Genomic DNA, 13,118 nt, shown 5'->3' on the forward strand with positions numbered 1-13,118 from the left:
TCTTTTTGCAGACCAGCACATCTTCAAAAACATCGCCACAATACCAAACAGATCCGTTACCTTGTCTTGCTGAACTACACAGAATCCATAGAGACTGGATGTGGAAGCACTTTAAACATTGCATTCTTTCTAATGGCCAACAGGGGGCGACTCCCATGGTTGTATAAATGGGTCGTGTCAGAAAGATAATTATTGTAGTTTCTGACATCATTGCGTTGTCCACCTTATTGGATATCATACAACCACATGTATCCATGTTTTCCATGTTTGTCTACAAATACTCGCTAACTACTAGGCAAGCAGTTGTGAAACTGAAGGGTGCAACGCAAATTTCACTTTCAAAGCAAATGTTTTTGACTGCATGCAACCGATTGGCGAGTCAATGGCGTCACTCGAGGAGTCATGAGAGCGACTCTACCCACGTTGTAATGGAAAATGACCAAATTTGAGTAGGGTAGAGTTGAGTAAGTGCTAGTCTAATCAGAGACGAGGCATAACAGTCATGGATTGGCCTCCCCCAGAGCCCAGACCTTAACATTATCAAAGCAGCGGGTATCATCTTGACAGAGAACAGAACAAAAGGCAGTCAACATCGAAAGAAGAGTCTCACTGAATAAAACAGGAAGTTCAAGTTGTACATTAACATGTTCATTAGCATCCAGGAGAACATTAAACAGATGAGCCTCGTTTTTAGTGACAAAGTTCAGGTTTTGCCAGTATAATCTCTAAAACTTTATCTGCACGAAAAGAGGATTTTTGGTAAGAGAGGCTTCCTGGTTTCCGTTTGTAGTTTTAGTCAGAGATCTGCTGACCAGTCAAGTTTTGGGAGGAATTGGTTGATTGTAAGAAAAGAGTGCAGCTATAATAAATTTATACATAAAACCGGGTAGACAATATCGGAACTGTTGGCTTGGATATCTGCTGTCTACAACCAGAAGCTTCGAAAAATTACCAGTTTCCTCCAGAGGCCATAATAGGTTGTCAGATTGGTATGCCAGAGTATTATCTGATTGGGAAGTACTGTTTAATATACTCGCTACCAAAATTCCCAGAATTATTGCAGTTTTTGTCAACAGCTACAATATAACTGTTTGACCCAAACAAACTGATAAATGCCTCGTGCGATTTACCAAAAACACATTGTTTACCTTGAAAATATACAGGATGAAGTCATTTAGATTTCCTTAGATCAAGTCTAAGGAAATCTAAATGACTTTTAATCAGCCCTGCTACACATGTGGATGGACACAGTAATTCAGCACGATTCTCTAAACTTAAAAGCAACTAAATGTCACCTCGTCCCAGTCTTTGCTTCTTCCAAAAGGACAACAAATGCAGCGTAAATGCAGAACGAATGGGGTGCAAATGCATGCAGAGGTGCTGCTCCACTCCACCTAATGTATTTTTGGCTGAAGCTGTGTCCCAGTTGTGTGCGGCTCCTTGGCGTTGGGAGGCAGGTGAAGGGTGTCTGGTGACAAAATGCCTGGTGTGTAGCCCATTTTCCGGGTTTTGACCTTCCCTGAACACACCGCTGTGAGGAGAACGAAGATGAATTGGAGCGCCGAAGCTGTCCACTCACAGGAAAAATAAAAGAGGGAGGAGGAACCGATTGATAATAAGTGTTTCTTTCAATTTCTCTTTCAGTTTGCATTTTTTTCTCTGCAGTTTTCTTTGAATGTCATCTGTTTCTCCTTCCCTCTGTTTCCTGAATAGGGAGTAATGGAGTGTTTGAGGTACGTGGAGAGGTTTGGGACAAACAGCAGGCCAGATTGTCTCCTGTTTAACCTGCGTGACATGGAAACACAACAAACCGCCAGCAAACTAAATAGAAGAAAACAGATTAGACTGAATGGAGGAGCCAGTGAAAGATTTAAATTTTAACCTTTAGACATGATGGTGTTTGCTCAACCAGGTCATCCAGGGTTAGAATATCACTTTTCTTTTTATAAATCTCACCTGACTCCTTCACACACACGTCATTCTTCTTCATTTTACTCCCTCCTCTCACTGTCAAACATTTCTCCGCTCTCTTGTAATTACTGTCACCTTCTTTGTTTGTACTTCCTTTGTGTCACGTTCAGGTCACATCGCAGCAAGCTGGGGAGAAGGATGACATTTTATTGCTCTGGCTTAAAAGTGTTGATGTGAACAAGTCTGAAATAGCCGCAACAACATCCAAGCTGACAGAGATGATTTTTAAGCTACTTGATTTTTCTTTTTAAAAAGGAAAGGGAAAGATGATTTAAAAAAAAGCTTTTTAGTTAATTTTGTTTTCTTGTTTACAATTTGGAGCACAAATGGATGCAATTTTCTGTCATACAGAAGCTAAACACAATATTTTTATACTGCGTATAATATCATTAAATATCTATTCAGGGTGTAGGCCAAAAATAATAAATGAGATTTTGTTTGGACTCACAGGTTGCACATGTGTTACTCTTATCATTTCCTGTTCTTTAAATACCATGTTTAATTTTGTTAGTCACTATTTAGTTTTGTTTGTGGTCAAATCATTTATTCATATTATTTTTAGACATTTTGATTTTGACGTCTTTTAAACAAATTTTTTTAGCCTGTCGTGTCTGCCATCTCAATTAAAAGAGGAAACTTTAGTAATGTTTTCAATAACTATATCCATTTGATTCTATTCTTTTTTCCCCTTCTTCTTCTTCTTCATATTCCCATAACAATATTATCCAGATGTGCTATACCTAAAACAATCCTGACAAGAGTGAGCTTAACTCTTTGTAGACTTGCCAACAGCTAAAGGGCTAACATTACTCACTGGTAGGCTAAATAGTGAGTCTCGATGTTTACACCTTTGATTTAAGAGTTCTATTAATATTTGCAAATTTTACAATTTCTCTCCTCTGTAGCAATTTTAAAGACAAACTTAAACTTTGGTGGTGACGGTGAGGCTAAATAACTGCACAGCTTCCTTTCAGCAGCTAATATGATAGATATCAGCTAGCTAATGTCTGTGATGTTAGCTAGCCGCTAATATCGCAAACAACACAAAAGATGGAGGTAGCCATTGTAGCATCATCCATTGCAGGGGTGTCAAACTCAATTGCACAGGGGGCCAAAACTCAAGGCACACTTTAGGTCGCGGGCCAAACAAGATAAACATTTATTTAACACACTACAACAATGTTTTTTAAACATAAATATGAATTAAAACAGACAGGAATATTATTCCAGATTAAATAAACTTAAAAAAAAATAAACTTTAACTTTAAATATTTTGCTCCTCATAAAAATATATCCTGTCAAAATTATGTAAGTTAGAAATATGAACATGCTGCCAAAACCCCAGAAAAAATAAATGAAAGCAAACACAAGGTTGGAGCCGCATGTAAACAGGGCTGGGCATTGCTTCAGGAGTGGAACTAATAAACTGTGCGGGCCATTCAGTGTCGTACTTTCCTATGAGTGTATCATTACACTGCAGCTCCATCTGAATCTGCACAGGTGCAGTTCAGCAAAGTCCGCTGACTTGGTTCAACATTACTTGGCAACAGGGAAAGTGAGGCAGGTTGCACTGGTGCATTTGTGACAGCTTCACTTGAAATGCCTTCACCGCATCATACATGACATGTCCATGAACTGACAGACTTCCTTGCTGAGCTCAAAAACTCTATTGAGAATTTTTATCCCAACTCAGCCAACGGACCTCTGTATGATGAGGAATGTCGGCAAACTCTGAATCTATTTCCCACATAAAAGACTGAAGTTGACGGTGATTTAAACTTTTAGCTCAGATAAAATTTACGGTTTGCGTTACGGTGATCATTACATGCTCCATTTTTAGGACTTTACCACACAGCGTTTCCTGGTGTATGATGCAGTGATATGCTGTTAACTCACCGGTACAGTTCTTCTCCTGCATCTTTACTCGCATCCTGCTGACTAGTCCGCTTTTTTCACCGCACAACACCGACGCTCCATCTGTTCTAAGTCCAACAAGTTTGTCCCAGGGCAGTTTCATGTCGGTTACACTTTGACATACATTTTAAAAATGTCTTTTCCTGTCGTTGTCCCGTGCATCGATTTAATGTTCAGTATTTCCTCTCCACGGATGAAGATGGTCAGCTGTGCAATGTCCATCATGTCTATACTTTCATCCACAGTGAGAGAGTGTGGAATAAAGTCTTTGCTTCTTTCACACAACTGTGTTCTTAAATCAGTGGCCATCTCACAAACCTGATCAGCAATCGTATTTCTCCTCAGGCTCACATTTGCCAAAATCTGCGTTTTGTCTGGACACAGGACCTCGCACACCTTCATCATGCAGCTCTTCAGAGTACCGGGCTGATTTGGCTGTCTCCTCTGCTACAATAAAACTTGCTTTCACAACAGCTTCACTTTGTGATTTTGCTCTGGTGAAAAACAGTCTGCTGAAATGTCAGATTCTTCTTTAGCTCTTCTACTTTCTGTAGTTTCTGCATTTAGGTTTTTCAGCTTATCCTGACGTTTTGTCTCGTAGTGCCGTTGTTCTGACAAAACGTCCTACCTTGTCAAAACATCCTACCGTAGCGCTACCGTAGCGTAAATTTATGGTCTTGTCTATCAATCCGTGCTACCTTATCAGAATATGCTACCTTACGTGGTTAATGGCTCCATCGTACATATCTATAGGTAGGACGTTCAGATGGCCAAATCACACTTAAAAACTTGGATTTATTTCGCTAGGACGTTCAGAACATGCTTCCTGCTTGGATTTATTTAGGTAGGACGTTCAGATGGCCAAATCACACTATCAAAACATGCTTCCTGCTTGGATTTATTTAGGTAGGACGTTCAGATGGCCAAATCACACTATCAAAACATGCTTCCTGCTTGGATTTATTTAGGTAGGACGTTCAGATGGCCAAATCACACTATCAAAACATGCTTCCTGCTTGGATTTATTTAGGTAGGATGTTCAGATGGCCAAATCACACTATCAAAACATGCTTCCTGCTTGGATTTATTTAGGTAGGACGTTCAGATGGCCAAATCACACTATCAAAACATGCTTCCTGCTTGGATTTATTTAGGTAGGACGTTCAGATGGCCAAATCACACTTTAAAACTTGGATTTATTTCGCTAGGACGTTCAGAACATGCTTCCTGTTTGGATTTATTTAGGTAGGACGTTCAGATGGCCAAATCACACTATCAAAACATGCTTCCTGCTTGGATTTATTTAGGTAGGACGTTTAGGTGGCCAAATCACACTATCAAAACATGCTTCCTGCTTGGATTTATTTAGGTAGGACGTTCAGATGGCCAAATCACACTATCAAAACATGCTTCCTGCTTGGATTTATTTAGGTAGGATGTTGAGATGGCCAAATCACACTATCAAAACATGCTTCCTGCTTGGATTTATTTAGGTAGGACGTTTAGGTGGCCAAATCACACTATCAAAACATGCTTCCTGCTTGGATTTATTTAGGTAGGACGTTCAGATGGCCAAATCACACTATCAAAACATGCTTCCTGCTTGGATTTATTTAGGTAGGACGTTCAGATGGCCAAATCACACTTAAAAACTTGGATTTATTTCGCTAGGGACGTTCAGAACATGCTTCCTGCTTGGATTTATTTAGGTAGGATGTTCAGATGGCCAAATCACACTATCAAAACATGCTTCCTGCATGGTTTTATTTAGGTAGGATGTTGAGATGGCCAAATCACACTATCAAAACATGCTTCCTGCTTGGATTTATTTAGGTAGGACGTTCAGATGGCCAAATCACACTATCAAAACATGCTTCCTGCTTGGATTTATTTAGGTAGGACGTTCAGATGGCCAAATCACACTTAAAAACTTGGATTTATTTCGCTAGGGACGTTCAGAACATGCTTCCTGCTTGGATTTATTTAGGTAGGACGTTCAGATGGCCAAATCACACTATCAAAACATGCTTCCTGCTTGGATTTATTTAGGTAGGACGTTCAGATGGCCAAATCACACTATCAAAACATGCTTCCTGCTTGGATTTATTTAGGTAGGACGTTCAGATGGCCAAATCACACTATCAAAACATGCTTCCTGCTTGGATTTATTTAGGTAGGATGTTCAGATGGCCAAATCACACTATCAAAACATGCTTCCTGCTTGGATTTATTTAGGTAGGACGTTCAGATGGCCAAATCACACTATCAAAACATGCTTCCTGCTTGGATTTATTTAGGTAGGACGTTCAGATGGCCAAATCACACTTAAAAACTTGGATTTATTTCGCTAGGACGTTCAGAACATGCTTCCTGTTTGGATTTATTTAGGTAGGACGTTCAGATGGCCAAATCACACTATCAAAACATGCTTCCTGCTTGGATTTATTTAGGTAGGACGTTTAGGTGGCCAAATCACACTATCAAAACATGCTTCCTGCTTGGATTTATTTAGGTAGGACGTTCAGATGGCCAAATCACACTATCAAAACATGCTTCCTGCTTGGATTTATTTAGGTAGGATGTTGAGATGGCCAAATCACACTATCAAAACATGCTTCCTGCTTGGATTTATTTAGGTAGGACGTTTAGGTGGCCAAATCACACTATCAAAACATGCTTCCTGCTTGGATTTATTTAGGTAGGACGTTCAGATGGCCAAATCACACTATCAAAACATGCTTCCTGCTTGGATTTATTTAGGTAGGACGTTCAGATGGCCAAATCACACTATCAAAACATGCTTCCTGCTTGGATTTATTTAGGTAGGATGTTCAGATGGCCAAATCACACTATCAAAACATGCTTCCTGCTTGGATTTATTTAGGTAGGACGTTTAGGTGGCCAAATCACACTATCAAAACATGCTTCCTGCTTGGATTTATTTAGGTAGGACGTTCAGATGGCCAAATCACACTTAAAAACTTGGATTTATTTCGCTAGGACGTTCAGAACATGCTTCCTGTTTGGATTTATTTAGGTAGGACGTTCAGATGGCCAAATCACACTATCAAAACATGCTTCCTGCTTGGATTTATTTAGGTGGGACGTTCAGATGGCCAAATCACACTATCAAAACATGCTTCCTGCTTGGATTTATTTAGGTAGGACGTTTAGGTGGCCAAATCACACTATCAAAACGTGCCTTCAGCACACAATCATCTAATGTTGACAAAGAATACAAAGAGACATGGAGGGGAAAAGACAGCTGTTTTTATTTGAAGTTATGTATTTTCCTTACATTTTTTGCATTTATATTCTTGGTTGCTCTCTTTATAATTTGCACATGCAAAATGTGCCCATCTTTGGCAAGATTCACACTGCACCTGGAAAGGAAAAATAAATAGCTCATATTATGTTTGGTGAATACTATTAGTCAACATTTTAAACATGATTAGCAAGTAATGATACTAAGACTTATGTGTTTCTTTTGTTTTGTTTTACCATTTCAATCATGCTGCGGTCAGCATCAGCATCTAACATAGAGCAAACAATGCAGTAGTCCTCAGCGTTCCCTGAAACACATTCATGGTTAGGTTTTAATCAAACATTATTTATTGATTAATTTAAAAAATAATAGTACATTTTTTTCAACAAATACTTCATGGCAAATTAGTCCCCTGATTTTTTTTAATTAGACTTTAAGAAGGGTCTTATCTGAAAATGTTTGAAAAGCACTATTTGGTACTGTGCTGTTTGAAAAGCACTATTTAAATTGGAAGTACACACTCTAATGTGATAAGGACTTTACTGGACTCACAGTTGTGGTCAAAAGTTTACATACACTTGTAAAGAATATAATATAATGGCTCTACCGAGTGTCCCGTTATTTCTAAAACTCTGATTTTTCTCTGATAGAGTGATTGGAACAGATACTTCTTTGTCACAAAAAACATTCATGAAATGTGGGTCTTTTATGACTTTATTATGGGTTAACAGAAAAAAGTGATCACATCTGCTGGGTCAAAAATATACATACAGCAACATGAATTAGCAATTTTGGTGACTTAGAAAGTTGTCAGTGAACTGAGCTTCATAGCATGGCCTCTTAACTTCTTGTGAGTGATTATGAGTGACTACAGCTGGTGACTTCTCTTAGGCCAGTTAAATGGGGCTCATTGGATACAAACACCCACAAAAGCTACAATGGGAAAGTCAAAGGAGCTCAGCATGGATCTGAAAAAGCGAACTATTGACTTGAACAAGTCAGGAAAGTCACTTGGGGCCATTTCAAAGCAGCTGCATGTCCCAAGGGCAACAGTGCAAACAATTGTTTGTAAGTATAAAGTGCATGGCGCTGTTTCGTCACTGCCAAGATCAGGAAGAAAACGCAAGCTATCACCTGCTGCTGAGAGAAAATTGGTCAGGAGAGTGAAGAGTCAACCAAGAATCACCAAAAGCAGATCTGCCAAGAATTAGAAGCTGCTGGAACACCAGTGTCATTGTCCACAGTCAAACGTGTTTTGCATCTCCATGGACTGAGAGGCTGCTGTGCAAGAGGGAAGCCTTTGTTCCAAAAGCGGCACCTTAAGGCTCGACTGAAGTTTGCTGCTGATCACATGGACAAAGATAAGACCTTCTGGAGGAAAGTTCTGTGGTCAGACGAAACAAAAATCAAGCTTTCTGGCCACAATGCCCAGCAATATGTTTGGAGGAGAAAAGGTGAGGCCTTTAACCCCAAGAACACCATGCCTACCATCAAGCAAGGTGGTGGGAGTATTATGCTGTGGGGCTGTTTTGCTGCCAATGGAACTGGTGCTTTACAGAGAGTAAATGGGATAATGAAGAAGGAGGATTACCTTAACATTCTTCAACATAACCTAAAATCATCAGCACGAAGGTTGGGTCTTGGGTACAGTTGGGTGTTCCAGCAGGACAATGACCCCAAACACACATCAAAAGCGGTAAAGGAATGGCTAAATCAGGCTAGAATAAGGGTTTTAGAATGGCCTTCCCAAAGTCCTGACTTTAACCCCATTGAAAACATGTGGACAATGCTGAAGAAACAAGTCCATGTCAGAAAGCCATCAAATTTAACTGAACTGCACCAATTCTGTCAAGAGGAGTGGTCAAAGATTCAACCAGAAGCTTGTGGATGGCTACCAAAAGCGCCTAATTGAAGTGAAAATGGCTACGGGACATGTAACCAAATATTAACACTGCTGTATGTATATTTTTGACCCAGCAGATGTGATCACTTTTTTCTGTTAACCAATAATAAAGTCATAAAAGAACCAAACTTCATGAATGTTTTTTGTGACAAAGAAGTATCTGTTCCAATCACTCTATCAGAGAAAAATCTGAGTTTTAGAAACAACGGGACACTCGGTAGAGCCATTATATTATATTCTTTACAAGTGTATGTAAACTTTTGACCACAACTGTACCTCGATGTTCAAGTAGGGTGCAAGCTATCTGCATTCGCTCCAGCACAACTGCTTCTGTAGTGGTTAACACCTCACTGACCTCTCCAAAAGCAAGGTACTGTTCTGCAAACTGTGAGATTTCTCATTATTATTATAATGTAAAGTCCTAATTGTAGCTAACAATAAATGGAATCATTTGAATAAGGGTTACCTTTAACAGCAAAACTCCGCAACTGCTGGAATCCTGTTGCTTGTTGTGTTGCATAGTGTGTAACTGCCACTCCATGGTGTCTTCATGCCCTCTCATCCTCAGAAAATTCCTAGTTGAACAAAAATGTTTGTAATGAAACAAGAAATGTTTTATGTTTAATACCTGAACATAAAACATACAAGAATAATACCTCAGTATCATACATACCTCCAGTTGCGCAGAATTTTCCTGTCATAAACACCTTCATTCCCCATGGGGTCTATGAGCAGTATTTTCTGTGCAGAAATGTTGACAATCTAAAGAAAAAGTTAATAAATTAAAAATTACAATAGTTTTTGCCACTGAAAACCTATTTAAGAATAACACTTTGAGCAAGAAACTGCTTCACAACAAATTACGCAAATTAATAACTAAATGAACACATACCACAAGAATCCAGTGTGTACCAAAGTTCACAGGGCACAGCCACATGTCTTCAACTGGGAACTTCATCTGTGGGATTGGAAGTGCAGAGTAATTTCGATTTACTTAGGTACCATGCGTCTCAGGGTGTTTTCAAATATAGTCTTGTTTAAAGGAACTGAACTCTGTCCTCAGAAATAGAAATGACTCAACTTTTGGACCACTTCTGAACTTTCAACTTACCTTGGTGAGGCATCTGAACTGCCCAGAAAACAACGAGCTTGCAACTACTGAACAGAGCAGGTGTACAGCATTCTGTATAAGTATACAAAAATGTTACAGAACAGTAAATACATTTTTTTGTATTTCAAAATAACTGGGCAAAGGACATTTCTTACTTACCTTTCGTCTCTCAATAACACGGTGCAGGTATGCATCAATGACCTGTTTTGAAAAATCTGAGTTTATACACCAGCAGCAACAATTTTTGAAGTAACTGCTTGAGTGCTGTACACAAAAACTTGGAAAGAAATATAATTGCTGATAAAGGTTCTTTCTGCATATACTGGAACTGGGTATTATGATGTCACAGATGTCACAACATCTGTGTTGTGGTTGATAACAATCTTTTCTATGGAAGTGAATGGGTGAAACCTTATCAGAGTTTTGCTATATAAACCCCCACCAATGTTCCTCTAAGCTGCAAGCACGTGCGCAATTGTGCACTGCTGGCACGGTCTCTGCGCACAGAAAATCTGCGTTGCGCACAAAAAAAAAAAACTAACCTGAATTGAAATTAAAATTAATACTTTAACAATTCTGTTTTGCAGTGTTAGTCAGTAAGTGACTGGCTGCTCCTGTATGGGATTAGAATGATGCCACCTTATCCTGTAGTCCAGCCAATAATGCGATTCACATTCCTATATACGCAGCTAATCAACATCTTGACAGGCTATGACATCATCCTTATGTGCCGACACCGGTGTTTTAGCTAGCAAAGCGGCGTGGCTGATGTGCAGTGAAGCCACATTAATGACAATGTGTACAACCATTGGAGATGTGAGCAGGACAGAAGGAACAATTGACGGAAAAAGTGTGGACTTAATACCAGTTTTTAAATTGTGTTGATAGGCCACGTAAAACCAGAGTTATGATAAAAATATATGCAATGTTTGGTTTTCTTCCTGAATACTACCGTTATTTATATTTACTGCGGGAAGAAAGGGTAAAAATGGCGTTTTATAAGGAAAACGCTCGAAAGCACTCTCCGCCTGTGAGCAAAAACAAAACCAAAAAACCCCCCACCCTTTCCTATTGGTCGAAAAAAGTACCATGTCGACCAATCAAAAAATGATATGGCAACGTGGCATCTAGTTGTTAAGAAACAGGGGGAAGTTTTAGGAGTGACGGCGGTGTTCTGAAATGTGAGAGATTTGAGACGTTTAGCGCAAATCTTGTGTAGTTAGTGTGTAGTGTAGTCAATAGTTTTGTTGTGTGTGTCAGAACAATGAGGCGTCTGCTGAATGTTACAGGTGTTACAGGAGTGATTCATCTCCTGTTGTCAGGCCTGCAGGTATCAGGCTGTTGTTCTCCTTTATCTCATAGTGGACAGAAATTATTTTTTGGAGTGGCACAAATAATTTGTGTGGAATCAAATTTAATGCAGAACACCTGATTGTTCTGTAAATAGTTTGAAATGTTTGTTTAAAAGCGCATTGGCTGCATTAAAAAAAAAAAAAATAGTAGCTGCAAAAAACATTGCAGCTACCAGACCACATACTCATACTCATAATACAAGTCAGAGCTTTATATATATATATCTATATATAAAAAGTTAAAAAGTTCAAGTTATTTTTACTTCCAATAGTGTTAACATACTGCACAGGTCAATGACTAGATTTTTTTACATTTTCATTGTAAGTGGGCTAAAGCAGTTAATTAAAAGTAGTCTAACATAAATGTAAATGCTGTAATTTGATTATTTTAATAAACCATGTAACTTGGATGGATTCGATGCTGGCGTGACCACAGTGCACACGTCTGATGTCGCTCACAGTGGTCCAGGGGATCGCTCAGGGAGTTTGTGTGTTCGCTCAGACACATGAAAAATTAGAGGGAACACTGCCCCCCACCTACCCGCACAGTTTAAACTATTAATGGTCTCTGCACTACAAATGCTTCAGAAGGAGCAGCACTTCAAAATCAGAGTCAATAATGATAAGTTATCTTACCTCATCAGAAAGCCACCGTGACCCCTGCAGTGTTCGAAAAGAGGAATCAAATAACTTGTATGATCCAACAACTGATTCCAAGCGCCCAGTATCCTTTGCAGCCCATAGCCTCTTTACTGAAAGAAAAATATGATAAGTTAGCTCAGGCATGCATGAGATTTTTAGTGGAAAAGCCGGGTAAAGGCCAACGGGCCACAACAGGAAAAAAGTCAACACAATAAACATGCATTTTCACGCAGAGAAATAGGAAAGGTGCAGCGGGTGGGCAAAAGAGAAAATTACTGACAGGCAGATCCATTTCCAGACTTCCACAAGCTCAGTGCATGTTGCATGTTTCTTTACATCCAATATGAGTTGAAGACTGCAAAATGCAAACAAAGTCATGCAACGGTCAATCAAGTTGCAACGCCAAACTGGCAACAAATGACCAACGGGTCAAAAGAGTTGTTCACTATGCCACCTTCACTTTCTAAGCTTTGTTTCGGGAGGAAGTTCTTGTTCACGCGTTTCTGGTCCTGGAACAGAAATAAACTCCTTGTGGGAGCAACAACTTTTGTCAGCCGTTTTGGGTGCATAATGAATAATAGAGGGTCTGGTATCCTCTGGACTTTGCTGGCACTGAGGGTCAGCAGGAGGATGGCAGGGGGCATCTTCAGGCCTGTGCTGCTGTTCACTGTCTGACTGTGAGTTGGGTATTTTTCATTGTCACTGATATTTACATGGTGGCTTCTTCTGTACGGCTTGATATGGTCAATGCTGTAGTGATTTTTAAATTTGCTCCTTCCGTGTTTTTTAATCTCACACATTTGCCAGTGATGTCTTGAATGGTGTAGGGTCCTGAGAAATCTGGATCAAACCTTCCTCCCTTCCTTCCACGTTTCCTCATGTTCAAGAGAAGAACTTCATCTCCAACGCTGTACACAAGGTTTCTGTACTTCTTCTGGACTCGTCTGGCATAGGCTTCCT

General features: G+C 39.5%; 1 protein-coding gene across 2 annotated transcripts; it reads right to left on the minus strand.

Annotated features, from left to right (window-relative positions):
* Positions 1–7,092: 7,092 nt before the first annotated feature.
* On the minus strand, positions 7,093–12,578 carry LOC120436250. Of its 2 annotated transcripts, XM_039606939.1 has the most exons (10): positions 12,439–12,577; positions 12,153–12,268; positions 10,324–10,365; positions 10,165–10,236; positions 9,946–10,011; positions 9,727–9,815; positions 9,520–9,628; positions 9,330–9,438; positions 7,387–7,457; positions 7,093–7,268 (listed from the first exon to the last, which is right to left on the minus strand). In XM_039606939.1, the coding sequence occupies exons 1-10, from the start codon at positions 12,482–12,484 to the stop codon at positions 7,167–7,169; spliced, it is 822 nt and encodes a 273-aa protein (XP_039462873.1). In that variant the 5' UTR covers positions 12,485–12,577; the 3' UTR covers positions 7,093–7,166. The 2 variants fall into 2 exon arrangements, with proteins under 2 accessions (XP_039462873.1, XP_039462869.1); XM_039606935.1 differs by having other exon boundaries at positions 7,094–7,268; positions 12,153–12,578.
* Between the last annotated feature and the right edge of the window lie 540 nt (positions 12,579–13,118).

This window comes from Oreochromis aureus, linkage group 3, assembly GCF_013358895.1.
Source record: "Oreochromis aureus strain Israel breed Guangdong linkage group 3, ZZ_aureus, whole genome shotgun sequence".
In the NCBI taxonomy this organism is placed as follows: Eukaryota; Metazoa; Chordata; class Actinopteri; order Cichliformes; family Cichlidae; genus Oreochromis; species Oreochromis aureus.